A 12,948-nucleotide genomic window follows, 5' to 3' on the forward strand; every position below is an offset into this window, starting at 1 on the left:
TAAAGATTATCCTGGTGACGGCACCAATTTTGGGAAACAGGCGATATTCAAAATAAATATATTCCTGTTTCACTCTTAATGAAATAATAGCTTGTACTGGCTTTGTCAACTAAACTCTTAATGAGACAGGCGTTTGTAGTATTGATCAGCTAGACTCTTAATGATATAGGCGTTTGTACTCTCTTGGTCAGCTAGACTTAATGAGACAAGCGTTTGGTACTGGCTTGGTAAACTAGACTCTTACTGAGACAGGCGTTTGTACTGGCTTTGTCAGTTAAACTCTTAATGAGACAGGCATTTGTACTAGCTTTGTCAGCTAAACTCTTAATCAGTCATGTCGAAACCATCACAGGAGATATGTCTCTATTTTAAGCACGTTACATTGAAAACAGTTTTAATTGGCCATAAAGTAAAGGAAATGCTGAAATGCACATTAACAGTGTAATAATGAAATAAATGCTACAAGATAATTACGTAGACATGTAGAGTAGGTATTGCTATAATACCGGAATGAAGAGGGTGGTGGCCATTGTCAAAGAGTAATATTCCTGTCAATGTAAATGTTTATAGAAGCTCATTGGCCGGTACTAGCATGGAATAGAATAGATGTTTAACGACATCCCAACACGAACAATACATCGGCTATTGGGTGTCAAACTATGGTCAAATAGAATAGAATAGAATAGAATATGTCCGGCACTACGTTTTACAAAACAGTGAAACATACATGAATGCACATCCACGAATATATCATTTGTTTTACCTACTATTCCAGTGATCAAAGTTTGTTTTCTTAAATGACACCACTAGAGCACATTGATTGGATTGGATGTCAAACATTTGGTAATTTTGATATATAGTTTTAGAGAGGAAACCCGCTACATTTTTCCATTAGTAGCAACGGATCTTAAAATTATATGCACCATCCCACAGACAGGATAGCACATACCACGGCCTTTGATATACCAGTCGTGGTGCACTGGCTGGAACAAGAAATAGCCCAGTGGAATTACTGACGGGGATCGATCCCAAATGGACAGCGCATCAAGCCAGCGGTTTACCAGTGACCAATACAGGGGAGGTTACTCTATTGTTATGGTGGTTTCAAACTTATATTCCTGGAGCTGGCCACTTGTTGCATGCATTAGAGGTCCTTTAAATCACCACCCCCCGCTCCGGAGTTGGTCACTGGCGAAGTCAGAGGCTAAATCCGTAGTGGGCGTGCCTGAACCTCTGTGGATAGGGGCACGTTAATAGAGTTTCCCAGTTCCCAGTTTAAATCACCTTCCATATTTGGTGAGGGGACCACCTGGGCCATCATAAAAATCAGGGTGGACATTCTCATTCTTGGCAATAAGTGAGAAATTTTACCGTATGTACAAAATTAATATGGTAAAAAAGTGACCGAAAATTAGGGGTAGGGGGGATTACAATTGACATATCTTGGCGAGATATCAATTTATCATAGCATTTTATACACCAAAATGAAGCTTGTAGTTTCCCCTATACAATAAAATAAAGACGGTTTAGATTGGATAATTTTCAGAGTCAACAGAGGTCAAATTATGACGTCATGAGGGAATGCCTTTAATTACGACCCCCAAAAAATTGTAATCTCAGAATAAAGATAGACATTGTTTATTTAGCTTTTCTGCAAGAAGATATACTAGCTACGTTTCCCAGTGGTGGATCAAAGACGGGGGGAGGGGGGGAGAGCCCCTAAATTTTGCAACAGTTATATATCTTTCTTCTTTATTTTTTTACAATGAAGAATACTAGAAATCCCTTCGGAAACTTTTATGGCCTTCGGCCACATGTCATTACCCACATCCCCAGTGGATCCGCCACTGTATCCCGCAAAGGAGCTGAATATGCAGCAGACAAATGTATCATTAAGTATTGTGAATACCTATGGTTTTGACAACTATTTATGATGTTATGTCATTCTGATGAAAACAGTGTTGCACCTTGATGACCTTTGACCCCATATCCGACCACCAAAGTCAGCTAACGTCAAGAACGTTTTTCAAGATATCCCTTTGCACTTCAGTTTTGGTAGATGATGAAATTGACCAAATGGAACATTATTTTTTTAAGTTATGTGGAGGTTTTGACTTCTTACCAAAAATCTGGTAATTTTTGGATTTTGTCAAAAGTTAAAATGTGATCTAAGTAGTTAATATGTTACCTTTTTCTAAGGTAATGATTTAAAAACGTACCTAGGAAGTCTTCTTGTAAAAAAGCTAAGTAAACAATGCCTATTTTTAGGGTCGATCGACTTTTTATTTATTTATTTATTTTTCATTTTCTTTAAAAACGTTAGGATCGCACGGTTTTTTTAGATCAGAAAGAAATGTTTTATTTAACGACGCACTCAACACATTTTATTTACGGTTATATGGCGTCAGACATATGGTTAAAGAAAGAAAGAAAGAAGTGTTTTATTTAACGACGCACTCAACACATTTTATTTACGGTTATATGGCGTCAGACATATGGTTAAGGACCACACATACTTTGAGAGGAAACCCGCTGTCGCCACTACATGGGCTACTCTTCCGATTGGCAGCAAGGGATCTTTTATTTGCGCTTCCCACAGGCAGGATAGCACAAACCATGGCCTTTGTTGAACCAGTTATGGATCACTGGTCGGTGCAAGTGGTTTACACCTACCCATTGAGCCTTGCGGAGCACTCACTCAGGGTTTGGAGTCGGTATCTGGATTAAAAATCCCATGCCTCGACTGGGATCCGAACCCAGTACCTACCAGCCTGTAGACCGATGGCCTAACCACGACGCCACCGAGGCCGGTCCGACATATGGTTAAGGACCACACATATTTTGAGAGGAAACCCGCTGTCGCCACTACATAGGCTACTCTTTCCGATTAGCAGCAAGGGATCTTTTATTTGCGCTTCCCACAGGCAGGATAGCACAAACCATGGCCTTTGTTGAACCAGTTATGGATCACTGGTCGGTGCAAGTGGTTTACACCTACCCATTGATCCTTGCGGAGCACTCACACAGGGTTTGGAGTCGGTATCTGGATTAAAAATCCCATGCCTCGACTGGGATCCGAACCCAGTACCTACCGGCCTGTAGACCGATGGCCTAACCACGACGCCACCGAGGCCACAACTATTATTTTTTTTGGCCTAATTATGGTCAACAAAGTTTTTGACTTTTCAATCATGTTTATATACCGTACATTATGAAATAGAAGCTTAGGCTTCTATTTTTGCATGCAAACTTTTGTGACTTTCCTAACGTTTTGGTACCTGTTTCACTGAAAAATGAAAAACCATTCTCCTTCGCTGTTGTCAACGGAAATGACGAATATAACATGGTCATTAAAGGGACATTCCTGACTTTGCTACATATTTTAAGATGTTATCGACTAACAGAGACATTTTAACGATTGTAATTACATATCAAATATATTTTTCTGCATAAAATATTAGTGGCTGCATATTAAATGTGTTTCTAATCGTTCTAATATTTGTACTAGGTTAAATTTCATCTTATTTCCTAAAATATTGTTTTTTCGTACGTACGAAATTATTTGAAGACAAAATCCCGTTTGGGCTTCTTATAAATATTAAGACGACCAGAAACACATTGAATATACAGGCACTGATATTCTAAACAAAAAAATATATTTAATATGCAAGATTAATCGTAGAAGTATTTTATTAGTCGGAAACATCTTACAATGCAGCAAACTCGGGAATGTCCCTTCAACCGGACAAAGATACAATAGCTGAAGTTGGCCTGTACAGAAGGCAGGCTTCTAATCATGACACGACGCTAAAAAAAGCAACCAAAAAAAAGAAGAAAAAAAGAAAGAAATTAATTTCGAGACGCTCTATTGAAGGATTTACGGTATTTGTAAAACTAACATTAAAATGGACTAAGTATCGCGCTGTAACAGATTAGCCCACAATTTGTGTCATTTTCAAAACAAGACTGGTATTCGTATGTCTTGACGTCAATTAGGTAATACCTTACCATTAATGCATCGGCTTTCAGTATGAGCTAATATTATTTGTTGAGTTTGACAATTAAAGTTACATTCTCTGGTTATCATATTATAACATCATGTACACATATGAAATACAAGCTCAAATGCACTTTTAAAGCCGCACACCCTAGTTCCATCCAGCGAAAATAAATTATAATTTGGTTAATCTACAAACCTGTAACACACTTAGATCACGTTTTTATCAAATGGAGTGAAAAAGCAGGTTTTATATCGATAAATACCATGGGAATCCCCATGTCCCAATTGCTTGAAATAATTTTGAAAGTTTGTATTCTGATGTCACCGGTAGATGTCGCTCGAAGCACAGCAATGCCTACGTTACGACAAATTTCACAGACTTGGGGGTGCGTTCTTTGCACCTCTCCTGGACATGTTCCAACTGTTCTGTCCTGGTTGTATCCCCTCTCCAGATATCGTAGGACTTAGCAAAATTATTGGTATTAAGGGTTTGTAACGTTTTGTATTGAGATACTTACTTGTCTGAACTTTATTGTTACTGAAAATGTTCACGAACTGTGAAGAAAAATCTTACAAATGAACAACAACAAATCGGATGTTCATTGCGCGAACCGTGCACGAGAAAACAAACCGAACCAAAATGATAATGGTCACGTGGTATACCAATATCCCCTCTAAAAATAGATTAGACCTTGTCTGCCCAACGGTTTTTTCTCAGACGCGCGTGAGTTTTTCAGAAATACGAAAAATGTATTTTGTGGTATTACAAACACCAGGATTACCAGGATTACCAAAAAACACTTCAGGTGAATGGAAATGTATATTCTAAATAATAAACGGTAAGTAAAGTGCAATTTTATTTGTGAAAAATGGGTTTAATAGCGAAAAACAACGCCGTAATGGTTAACAACTAGCCGTAACTAGGGTGTGTCCCTTTAAAAAAATCATGTGTGTTCGCTATGAACGGAGATCGTCAAAAGTATACGCTCGATTCGTCGCTTGTGTCGCAATAACTCGGCAAAGCACAAACGACAGTTAGATTGGCCTGTTGTCAGTTTCAGTTAAAGGACATTCCTGAGTTTGCTGCATTGTAAGATGTTTCCGACTAATAAAATATTTCTACGATTAAACTTACATATTAAATATATTTTCTGGTTTAGAATATCAGCGTCTGTATATTCAATGTGTTTCTGGTCGTCTTAATATTTGTAAAAGCCCAAACTGGATTTTGTCTTCAAATAATTTTGTACATACGAAAAAATTATATTTTTGGAAATAAAGTGAAATTTAACCTAGTACAAATATTAGAACAATCAGAAACACGTTTAATATACAGCCATTAATATTTTATGCAGAAAAATATATTTGATATGTAATTACGATCGTTAAAAAGTCTTAGTTAGTCGATAACATCGTAAAAAGTGCAACAAACTCAGGAATGTCCCTTTAACATGTGCGTTTGCCGATTTCAAATTGTAGGGTTCGTCTCTAAAAAATTAAAAGAGAAATCTTGTGCTGTACGAAGAACGTTCGGTTGAGGATACGGTACTAGTCTTTCGTTAAAACCGGTTTGATCTTGACGACGTATTATCGACAATTGTACCTTCCTATTTCAGAATTAATATTTTATAAAGTGTTAGTAGAACTTTCACAGTTTAGTTTGTATACTAGTAACACATTAATCATGTATATGTACCACCCAACAGACAGGATATCACATACCATGGTCTTTTATATACCCGCCGATGGGTATCGATCCTAGACTGACCGCGCATTTCTAAAAAAAATACCTTTTTAGGTCTAAGTAATGAATAAAAATAACATATAGTCTTGAAAAATGTTACGCCACTGTCAAAATTTCAAGGCAAATCCCCCACCCACCGACCCCTGGAAAGGCGTTGTACCATACCTCTATGGATATAAATATGTTTTGGAGATATGAGACGACCCCTCAATCAAGACAGTTAAATTTGTTCAAAAATTGCGAAATCTCACGAGATCTCTTGTTGGGGAATTCTATACTTGTGATAAGCCAATGAAAACCGAGATCGGTAGGAGCCCGTCAAAAGTGTCCCACTTTCGAAATACTGACTTTGTTTTTGATCTGGATAAGCCAGCGTAGTGAAACCAATGCGGAGTGCGACGTCATATATGCACCAAACGTAATTGGATTTTCTGTTCTATGTGCTTAAATAATAAAACTATTCCGGATACTGCCGCTTTAAGGGTATTTCCCCGTGTCAAAGTGACCGACATTATTCAACTGTGATACAGGTTTGTAGATTAACCCAATTTAGTATCCATTTGTACGGGTCTGCCACTTTATAGCACAGTTTTCTCAGATCACACGAATGTTAAATATTAAAGTAAAGTTTGTTTTGTTTAACGATACCACTAGAGCACATTGATTTATAAATAATCGGCTATTGGATGTTAAACATTTGGTAATTCTGACGTTTTAGTCTTAGAGAGGACACCCGCTACATTTACCCCATTAGTAGCAAAGGACCTTTTATACACACCATCCCACAGACAGGATAGCATATTTCACGGCCTTTTATTACCGGTCATGGTGCGCTGGCTGGAACTAGGGTATCCCAGACCGATCGTACATCAGACCCCTACCAGAAGTAATGTCCCCTTGCTTCAAATGATAATATTGTTACGCACCATGACATTGAGGACAAAGTCCAAGACATAAAGTTGCCGTGGCTATATGGAAAATGTGAAGAGAAGCATTTATAGCACCAAGGCAAATGAGGGGGCACCAAAACAAATGAAAAGGGACCAAGGCAGATGAGGACATAAACACAAACAACAAACAAAACACCCACAAAAAACACCAACAACAACAAAAGAAAAGAAAGAAAACACGCATCGCTGCATTTTTGGAAGTTTTGGTCTGTCTGTCTGTCTGTCTCTCCCTCTCTGTCTGTCTGTCTGTCTCTCCCTCTCTGTCTGTCTGTCTGTATGTCTGTCTCTCCCTCTCTCTATGTCTGTCTGTCTGTCTCTCCCTCTCTCTCTGTCTGTCTGTCTCTCCCTCTCTCTCTCTCTGTCTGTCTGTCTCTCCCTCTCTCTCTCTCTCGCTCTCTCTCTCTCTCTCTCTCTCTCTCTCTCTCTCTCTCTCTCTCTCTCTCTCTCTCTCTCTCTCTCTCTGTCTGTCTGTCTGTCTGTATCTCCCTCTCTCTCTGTCTGTCTCTCCCTCTCTCTCTCTGTCTGTCTGTCTGTCTCTCCCTCTCTCTCTGTCTGTTTGTCTCTCCCTCTCTCTCTCTCTCTCTCTCTCTCTCTCTCTCTCTCTCTCTCTCTCTCTCTCTCTCTCTCTCTCTCTGTCTGTCTGTCTCTCCCTCTCTCTCTCTGTCTGTCTGTCTCTCCCTCTCTCTCTGTATGTCTGTCTGTCTCTCCCTCTCTCTCATTGTATGTCTGTCTCTCTCTGTCTGTCTGTCTCTCCCTCTCTCTGTCTGTCTGTCTCTCTCTCTCTCTGTCTGTGTGTCTCTCCCTCTCTCTCTGTCTCTGTCTGTCTGTATCTCTCGGTCTGTGTGTCTCTCTTTTGTTTTTCTTATATCCAATTTTAAAAGGTTCAAGCATGCTGTCCTAGGAAAACACACCTCAGCTATAGATCTGGGCTATCTGTCCAGTACAGTGGGTCAGTTGTTAGTCGTTAGCTGTTAGTGAGAGAGAAGCTGGGGTAGTGGTCTCACACCTACCCAGCGAGTCGTTAAATCTCGCTCTAAGGTGAGAGCTGGTACCGGGCTGCGAACCCTGTACCTACCAATCTTATGTCCAATGGATTAAGCACGCACGACACCACCGAGGCCTGTATCCGCACTTTGGTGTATGGTATGGTATAGGGATCAACGTGCACATTCAGAGCAAGCTGTTTTAGCGCACGCTTGTCATGGGCTCCTCCGTCCAGGACAGGAAAGGTTTGGAGTGGGTGGGAGAAGGGACCGCCTGTACTGTCAGGTGCAAGAGAGCACCAGCAGCCTGACAGGGGTCGGTAACAGGCGGGGATACTTCGGCGTAGCCAGGATTTTATATTGCGGGCTATTCACATGCAGGTGGGTAGTTTAACAAGGTAAACATCTACAATCCGGGGTTTTTTAAAAACATTTAGACATTTATTGTTACGGCACAGCAATAAACATCGTAATAATAAATATCGTGCCGGATGAACTTTTTTTTTTTTTTGGGGGGGGGGGGGGGGGGTGACCACGGCATATTTTGCATGTTACGCTATACATGGTGATGTCCAGGCAAATGTGGTAGTGGAAACAAAATGTCTTGTTGTGCTCCCTGACTACACCGGTGGATCCGCCCTTACATGAATATCACGTCCTCCTGTCCGTTGAATAAAGGATGCGTGTTAGTGACGCAGTTTTACCCCCAACCCGATGTGATGGAACAGCCCTCAGACTGCCTCGAGTCGGGCGTGAAGCGAATCCCGTGACACGGACCCCGTGACCTGTCATGTGATAGGAGTCTGTTCAAGATGGTTCTGAAAGCGTGTTGTGTTGCTGTGATCCTGCTGTTTGTCGGTAAATGTTTCTTCCCTTTCATCTTGTTAATTAACTCTGAGATACCAGTCTACAAGGTTGTGTCCTTTTAACAGCGGGTGTTGTCGGTTGTGGCCTCAACCTCGCAGCAGGCGTTTTAGTTAGCCGGCGTCGGGCAGAACAACTTCCTTGTTATGTAACGTCTTAAAATTGAAATTAAAATTAAAGGGACATTCCCGAGTTTGCTGCATTGTAAGATGTTTCCTATTAATAAATTATTTATACGATTAAACTTATATCAGTGTCTGTATATTCAATATGTTTCTGGTCGTCTTAATATTTTTTAGAAGCCCAAACTGGATTTTGTAACAAAATATTTTAGGAAATAAGATGAAATTTAACCTAGTAAAATATTAGAACCAGGGGCGTAGGCTGGGGGGGGGGGTTCGGACGACCCCCCCCCCCCTCCCCTGCTGAAGCAAATGGTCCGCTTTCAGAACTAAAACATACAGGTTTATACAAATGGAGTTTCTGGTGGTGCAAAAACAAAATAGAAAAGGTCTACTTGGTTCATATTCTAACCCCTGCCCACCCCCACCCCCCTCCCAGGTCCAGCTCACTCACGCCCCTGAGAAGGATCAGAAACATGTTTAATATACAGCCACTAACATCTTTAAAATTGCAGCAAACTCAGGGATGTCCCTTTAAAGGTGCTCTATCATATTTGCATATTTGACCAAAATTAAGCTTAGCACCTTTTGTTGTTGTTTTGAAATGTAAATAGTATAGCCTAAAGAACTTGTCCATACAAAATTACAACCTAATAATTTCATTTACTATCATGAATTGGTTAATTTGATTTTAAAATTGAGAAATGTTAATTGCAAACAGATTGTTAAAGTCTGAACCACATTGTTAACAACTACGATAAATTATTCTCCTACCTTTAATTACCATTAGATTTTACTCAGGATTTAGTCCATACAAATTGTGAAAAAAAACCCCATTACAATGACACAAATTCCACATACTAGATGATAAACATGTCACCTATCTGATTTTCCTAAGATCTCTTAGGACAAAAGTATGCAGTTTTTTGCCGTCTGCTATGTTACTTTTTTATGGAATACTCTTCAAGAGGGGTGGAAGCCTCCGAAGTATGTGATGTAATTAATATGACGTCATCACAAGTGCTTTTATATCACAGCACATGTTATGATGTTAGATTACATCCTTTCACCCCTTTTGCAATCAGCCCAAAATTACATGCTTTTTGCCCTTTGCAATCTCAGTGAAGTCAATATTGGTTACATAGTTATCATCTTGTATGTGTAATATGTGTCATTGTAATGGGGTTTTTCAAGACTTCTGTCTGTACAAAATGTGGGGGAAATCTAATGGTAATTAAAGGTAGGAGAATAATTTATCGTAGTTGTTAACAACGTAGTTCAGACTTTAGAACTGGCAGTTTTGATAGATTTAAAATTTAAAGTTCACTCATGACATTAAACTTGCATGTTGTCTTGTACAAGCACAAGAAGAAGAAACCTGACACCTATTCAAAACTGGTTGAACCTGTGGCTGTTCATTACATAAGAGAGATACTGCAAACTGGATTAAGTTTGCAGCAATGGAAAACTATTGAAATCTGCTTGTAAGGAATTAATTCTAAATATGCTAAAGATATTCATTCATAATTTATTAACACATTATAATGATTGTTATTTTAATATGTATAATGTATCTGTTGTGATTACGGTACACTACTTTAATTACAATAATACATTTTCATAAATTACAAGATACATTAAACTGCTTATTTCACATGTACAGTATATGTAATACATGTTGTGTGACAGTGGCGGCTTACTACAGTTCAGCACATCTATATTTGTAGAGACATGTTTCGCTGACAGTCCCCCAGACTTTGGCAAAACGTACATGGTACAAGGTGTACTACAACTGCCATATGCGGAAATAGTGGAGCCGTTTGCCGCGTACTATGACTCTACGAACAACAGGAGTAGGATCGACTACTATGGAGGTAAGTAGTCACCAGTTTAACACAGTATCATACAAACAACAGGAGTAGGATTGACTACTATGGAGGTAAGTAGTCGCCAGTTTAACACAGTATCATATGAACAACAGGAGTAGGATTGACTACTATGGAGGTAAGTAGTCGCCAGTTTAACACAGTATCATACGAACAACAGGGGTAGGATTGACTACTATGGAGGTAAGTAGTCGCCATGTACAACAGTATCATACAAACAACAGGAGTAGGATTGACTACTATGGAGGTAAGTAGTCGCCAGTTTAACACGGTATCATATGAACAACAGGAGTAGGATTGACTACTATGGAGGTAAGTAGTCGCCAGTTTAACACAGTATCATACGAACAAAGGGTAGGATTGACTACTATGGAGGTAAGTAGTTGCCATGTACAACAGTATCATACGAACAACAGGGGTAGGATTGACTACTATGGAGGTAAGTAGTCGCCATGTAACACAGTATCATACGAACAACAGGGGTAGGATTGACTACTATGGAGGTAAGTAGTCGCCATGTAACACAGTATCATACGAACAACAGGGGTAGGATTGACTACTATGGAGGTAAGTAGTCGCCATGTAACACAGTATCATACAAACAACAGGAGTAGGATTGACTACTATGGAGGTAAGTACTCACAATTTATCACAGTATCAACACACCTGTGTGTAACGTATATGTCATTAGCCAGATTGGAATTTGTACCGAGGTGTTGAGAGGATTAATAATGGAAGTTTCATTGACTAATTGGATGTCAAACATTGGGTCACAGTGACATGTAGTAAGAGAAAATCTGCTACATTTCTCAATTGGCAACAATGGATCTTTTATGCACTTTCCCGCAGACAGGACATCACATGCCATGGTGTTTGATATACCAGTCATGGGACAGTGGTAGACCCATTGGGTCTGCGGGTCTGCCAAGAAGAAGTTCAACCATACAACCAAAGCACCTGACCTAAATCCCCCCCTCCCACACCCCCACCTCTTTATATATCCTTGGTTTTCTTTCAAGCTTATTGCTGTATTGAACAGTGAATTTGACACATTAAGTGCACTACAACCAGTAATATACTCTTCAAAAGAAGAAACGCAAAACCACATTGTCGTAACATTTGGAGAATTGATTTAATTATTGAATGGGTCCGATAATTACCAAATGTTGCAGGATTGTTCACAATTCACTCTAGTCCATTGTGATTAAGTGATAGGACACACCACCAAGGTCAAGGTCATCTGGAGTCAATACCGGGTGTGGCCTCCGCGTGTGTTGACAACTGCCTGGCACCGCCTGCCCATTGAAGCAACCAGAGTACGGATGACGTCCCGGGGGATGGTGGCCCACTCGGCCTGCAAGGCTGCTGCCAGCTCGGGCAGGGTCTGGGGCTGTGGTTGTCGCTGTCGGAGGCGTCGGTCCAACTCGTCCCATAGATGCTCAATTGGGTTCAAATCAGGTGATATCGATGGCCAAGGAAGGACATTAATGTTGTTGTTCTGTAGGAAAGCCGTTGTGAGACGTGCTGTGTGAGGCCTGGCGTTGTCATGTTGGAACACTGCGTTGGCGTTGGCCATAACTGGAACGATGTGTGGCCGGAGGATCTGGTCAATGTAGCCCTGTGCATTCAGGTTGCCCTGCACGTGGACCAGGTCAGTTCTGCCAGTGTGTGAGATGGCTGCCCACACCATGACACTACCCCCGCCGAATCTGTCCATTTCCTGCACGCAGTTTTGCCGCATAACGTTCACCACGACGCCTATACACGCGACATCTTCCATCATGACGTCGGAGCAGAAATCGGGACTCGTCACTGAACCACACCTGTCTCCATCGCAGTTGAGGCCATTGTCGATGAATCTGGCACCACTGCAGTCGGAGTCGACGGTGTTGTGGTGTTAAGATGACACCTCGAACTGGACGTCTGGCACGAATTCCTACCTCACGTAGGCGGTTCCGTACGGTCTGGTCGGATATATCCTGCGCAAACCTGGTATTGCTGCGGCTGTGGAGGTGGCAGTAGTCAATCGTTCCCGAAGGTGGCGTACCCGGATGTAGCGGTCCTGCCCGGCGGTAGTGACCCATGGTCGACCGGATCTAGGGAGGTCACGTGTTGATCCATGTTGCTGGTAACGGTCCCACAGTCTGGAGATGGTGCTTGGGGACACATGGAATGCCCTGGCAACGGCCGTTCTGGATTCGCCTGCGTCTAGTCGGCCGATGGCATTGTTTCTCTGCGGTTCACTGAGACGTGGCATATCCTGGATTGTCAACTGTCGGCCAGATACAGAGGCCAGGCAAGCGAACACCCTGCACTTTTATACTGTCGGTGTTCATGTTGCACGTGCAGACAACGCACGTGCAGTGGTGACATGGTTTGCACGTGGCTGCGTTTTTGCG

The 12,948-nt window shown here is 41.1% G+C and overlaps 1 protein-coding gene across 2 annotated transcripts in view; it reads left to right on the forward strand.

The window, feature by feature from the left end:
* The first annotated feature begins 8,401 nt into the window (after positions 1-8,401).
* The window catches only part of LOC121375073 (digestive cysteine proteinase 2-like), a 38,990-nt gene continuing 34,443 nt past the window's right edge, over positions 8,402-12,948 (forward strand). For both annotated transcript variants that reach the window (XM_041502300.1, XM_041502301.1), the window contains exons 1-2: positions 8,402-8,535; positions 10,391-10,537. In XM_041502300.1, the coding sequence (XP_041358234.1) occupies positions 8,490-8,535; positions 10,391-10,537 (193 nt within the window). In that variant the 5' untranslated portion in view covers positions 8,402-8,489. The remainder of the gene's footprint in view (positions 8,536-10,390; positions 10,538-12,948) is intronic.

The sequence above is a fragment of the Gigantopelta aegis genome, chromosome 6, assembly GCF_016097555.1.
Source record: "Gigantopelta aegis isolate Gae_Host chromosome 6, Gae_host_genome, whole genome shotgun sequence".
Classification (NCBI taxonomy): domain Eukaryota; kingdom Metazoa; phylum Mollusca; class Gastropoda; order Neomphalida; family Peltospiridae; genus Gigantopelta; species Gigantopelta aegis.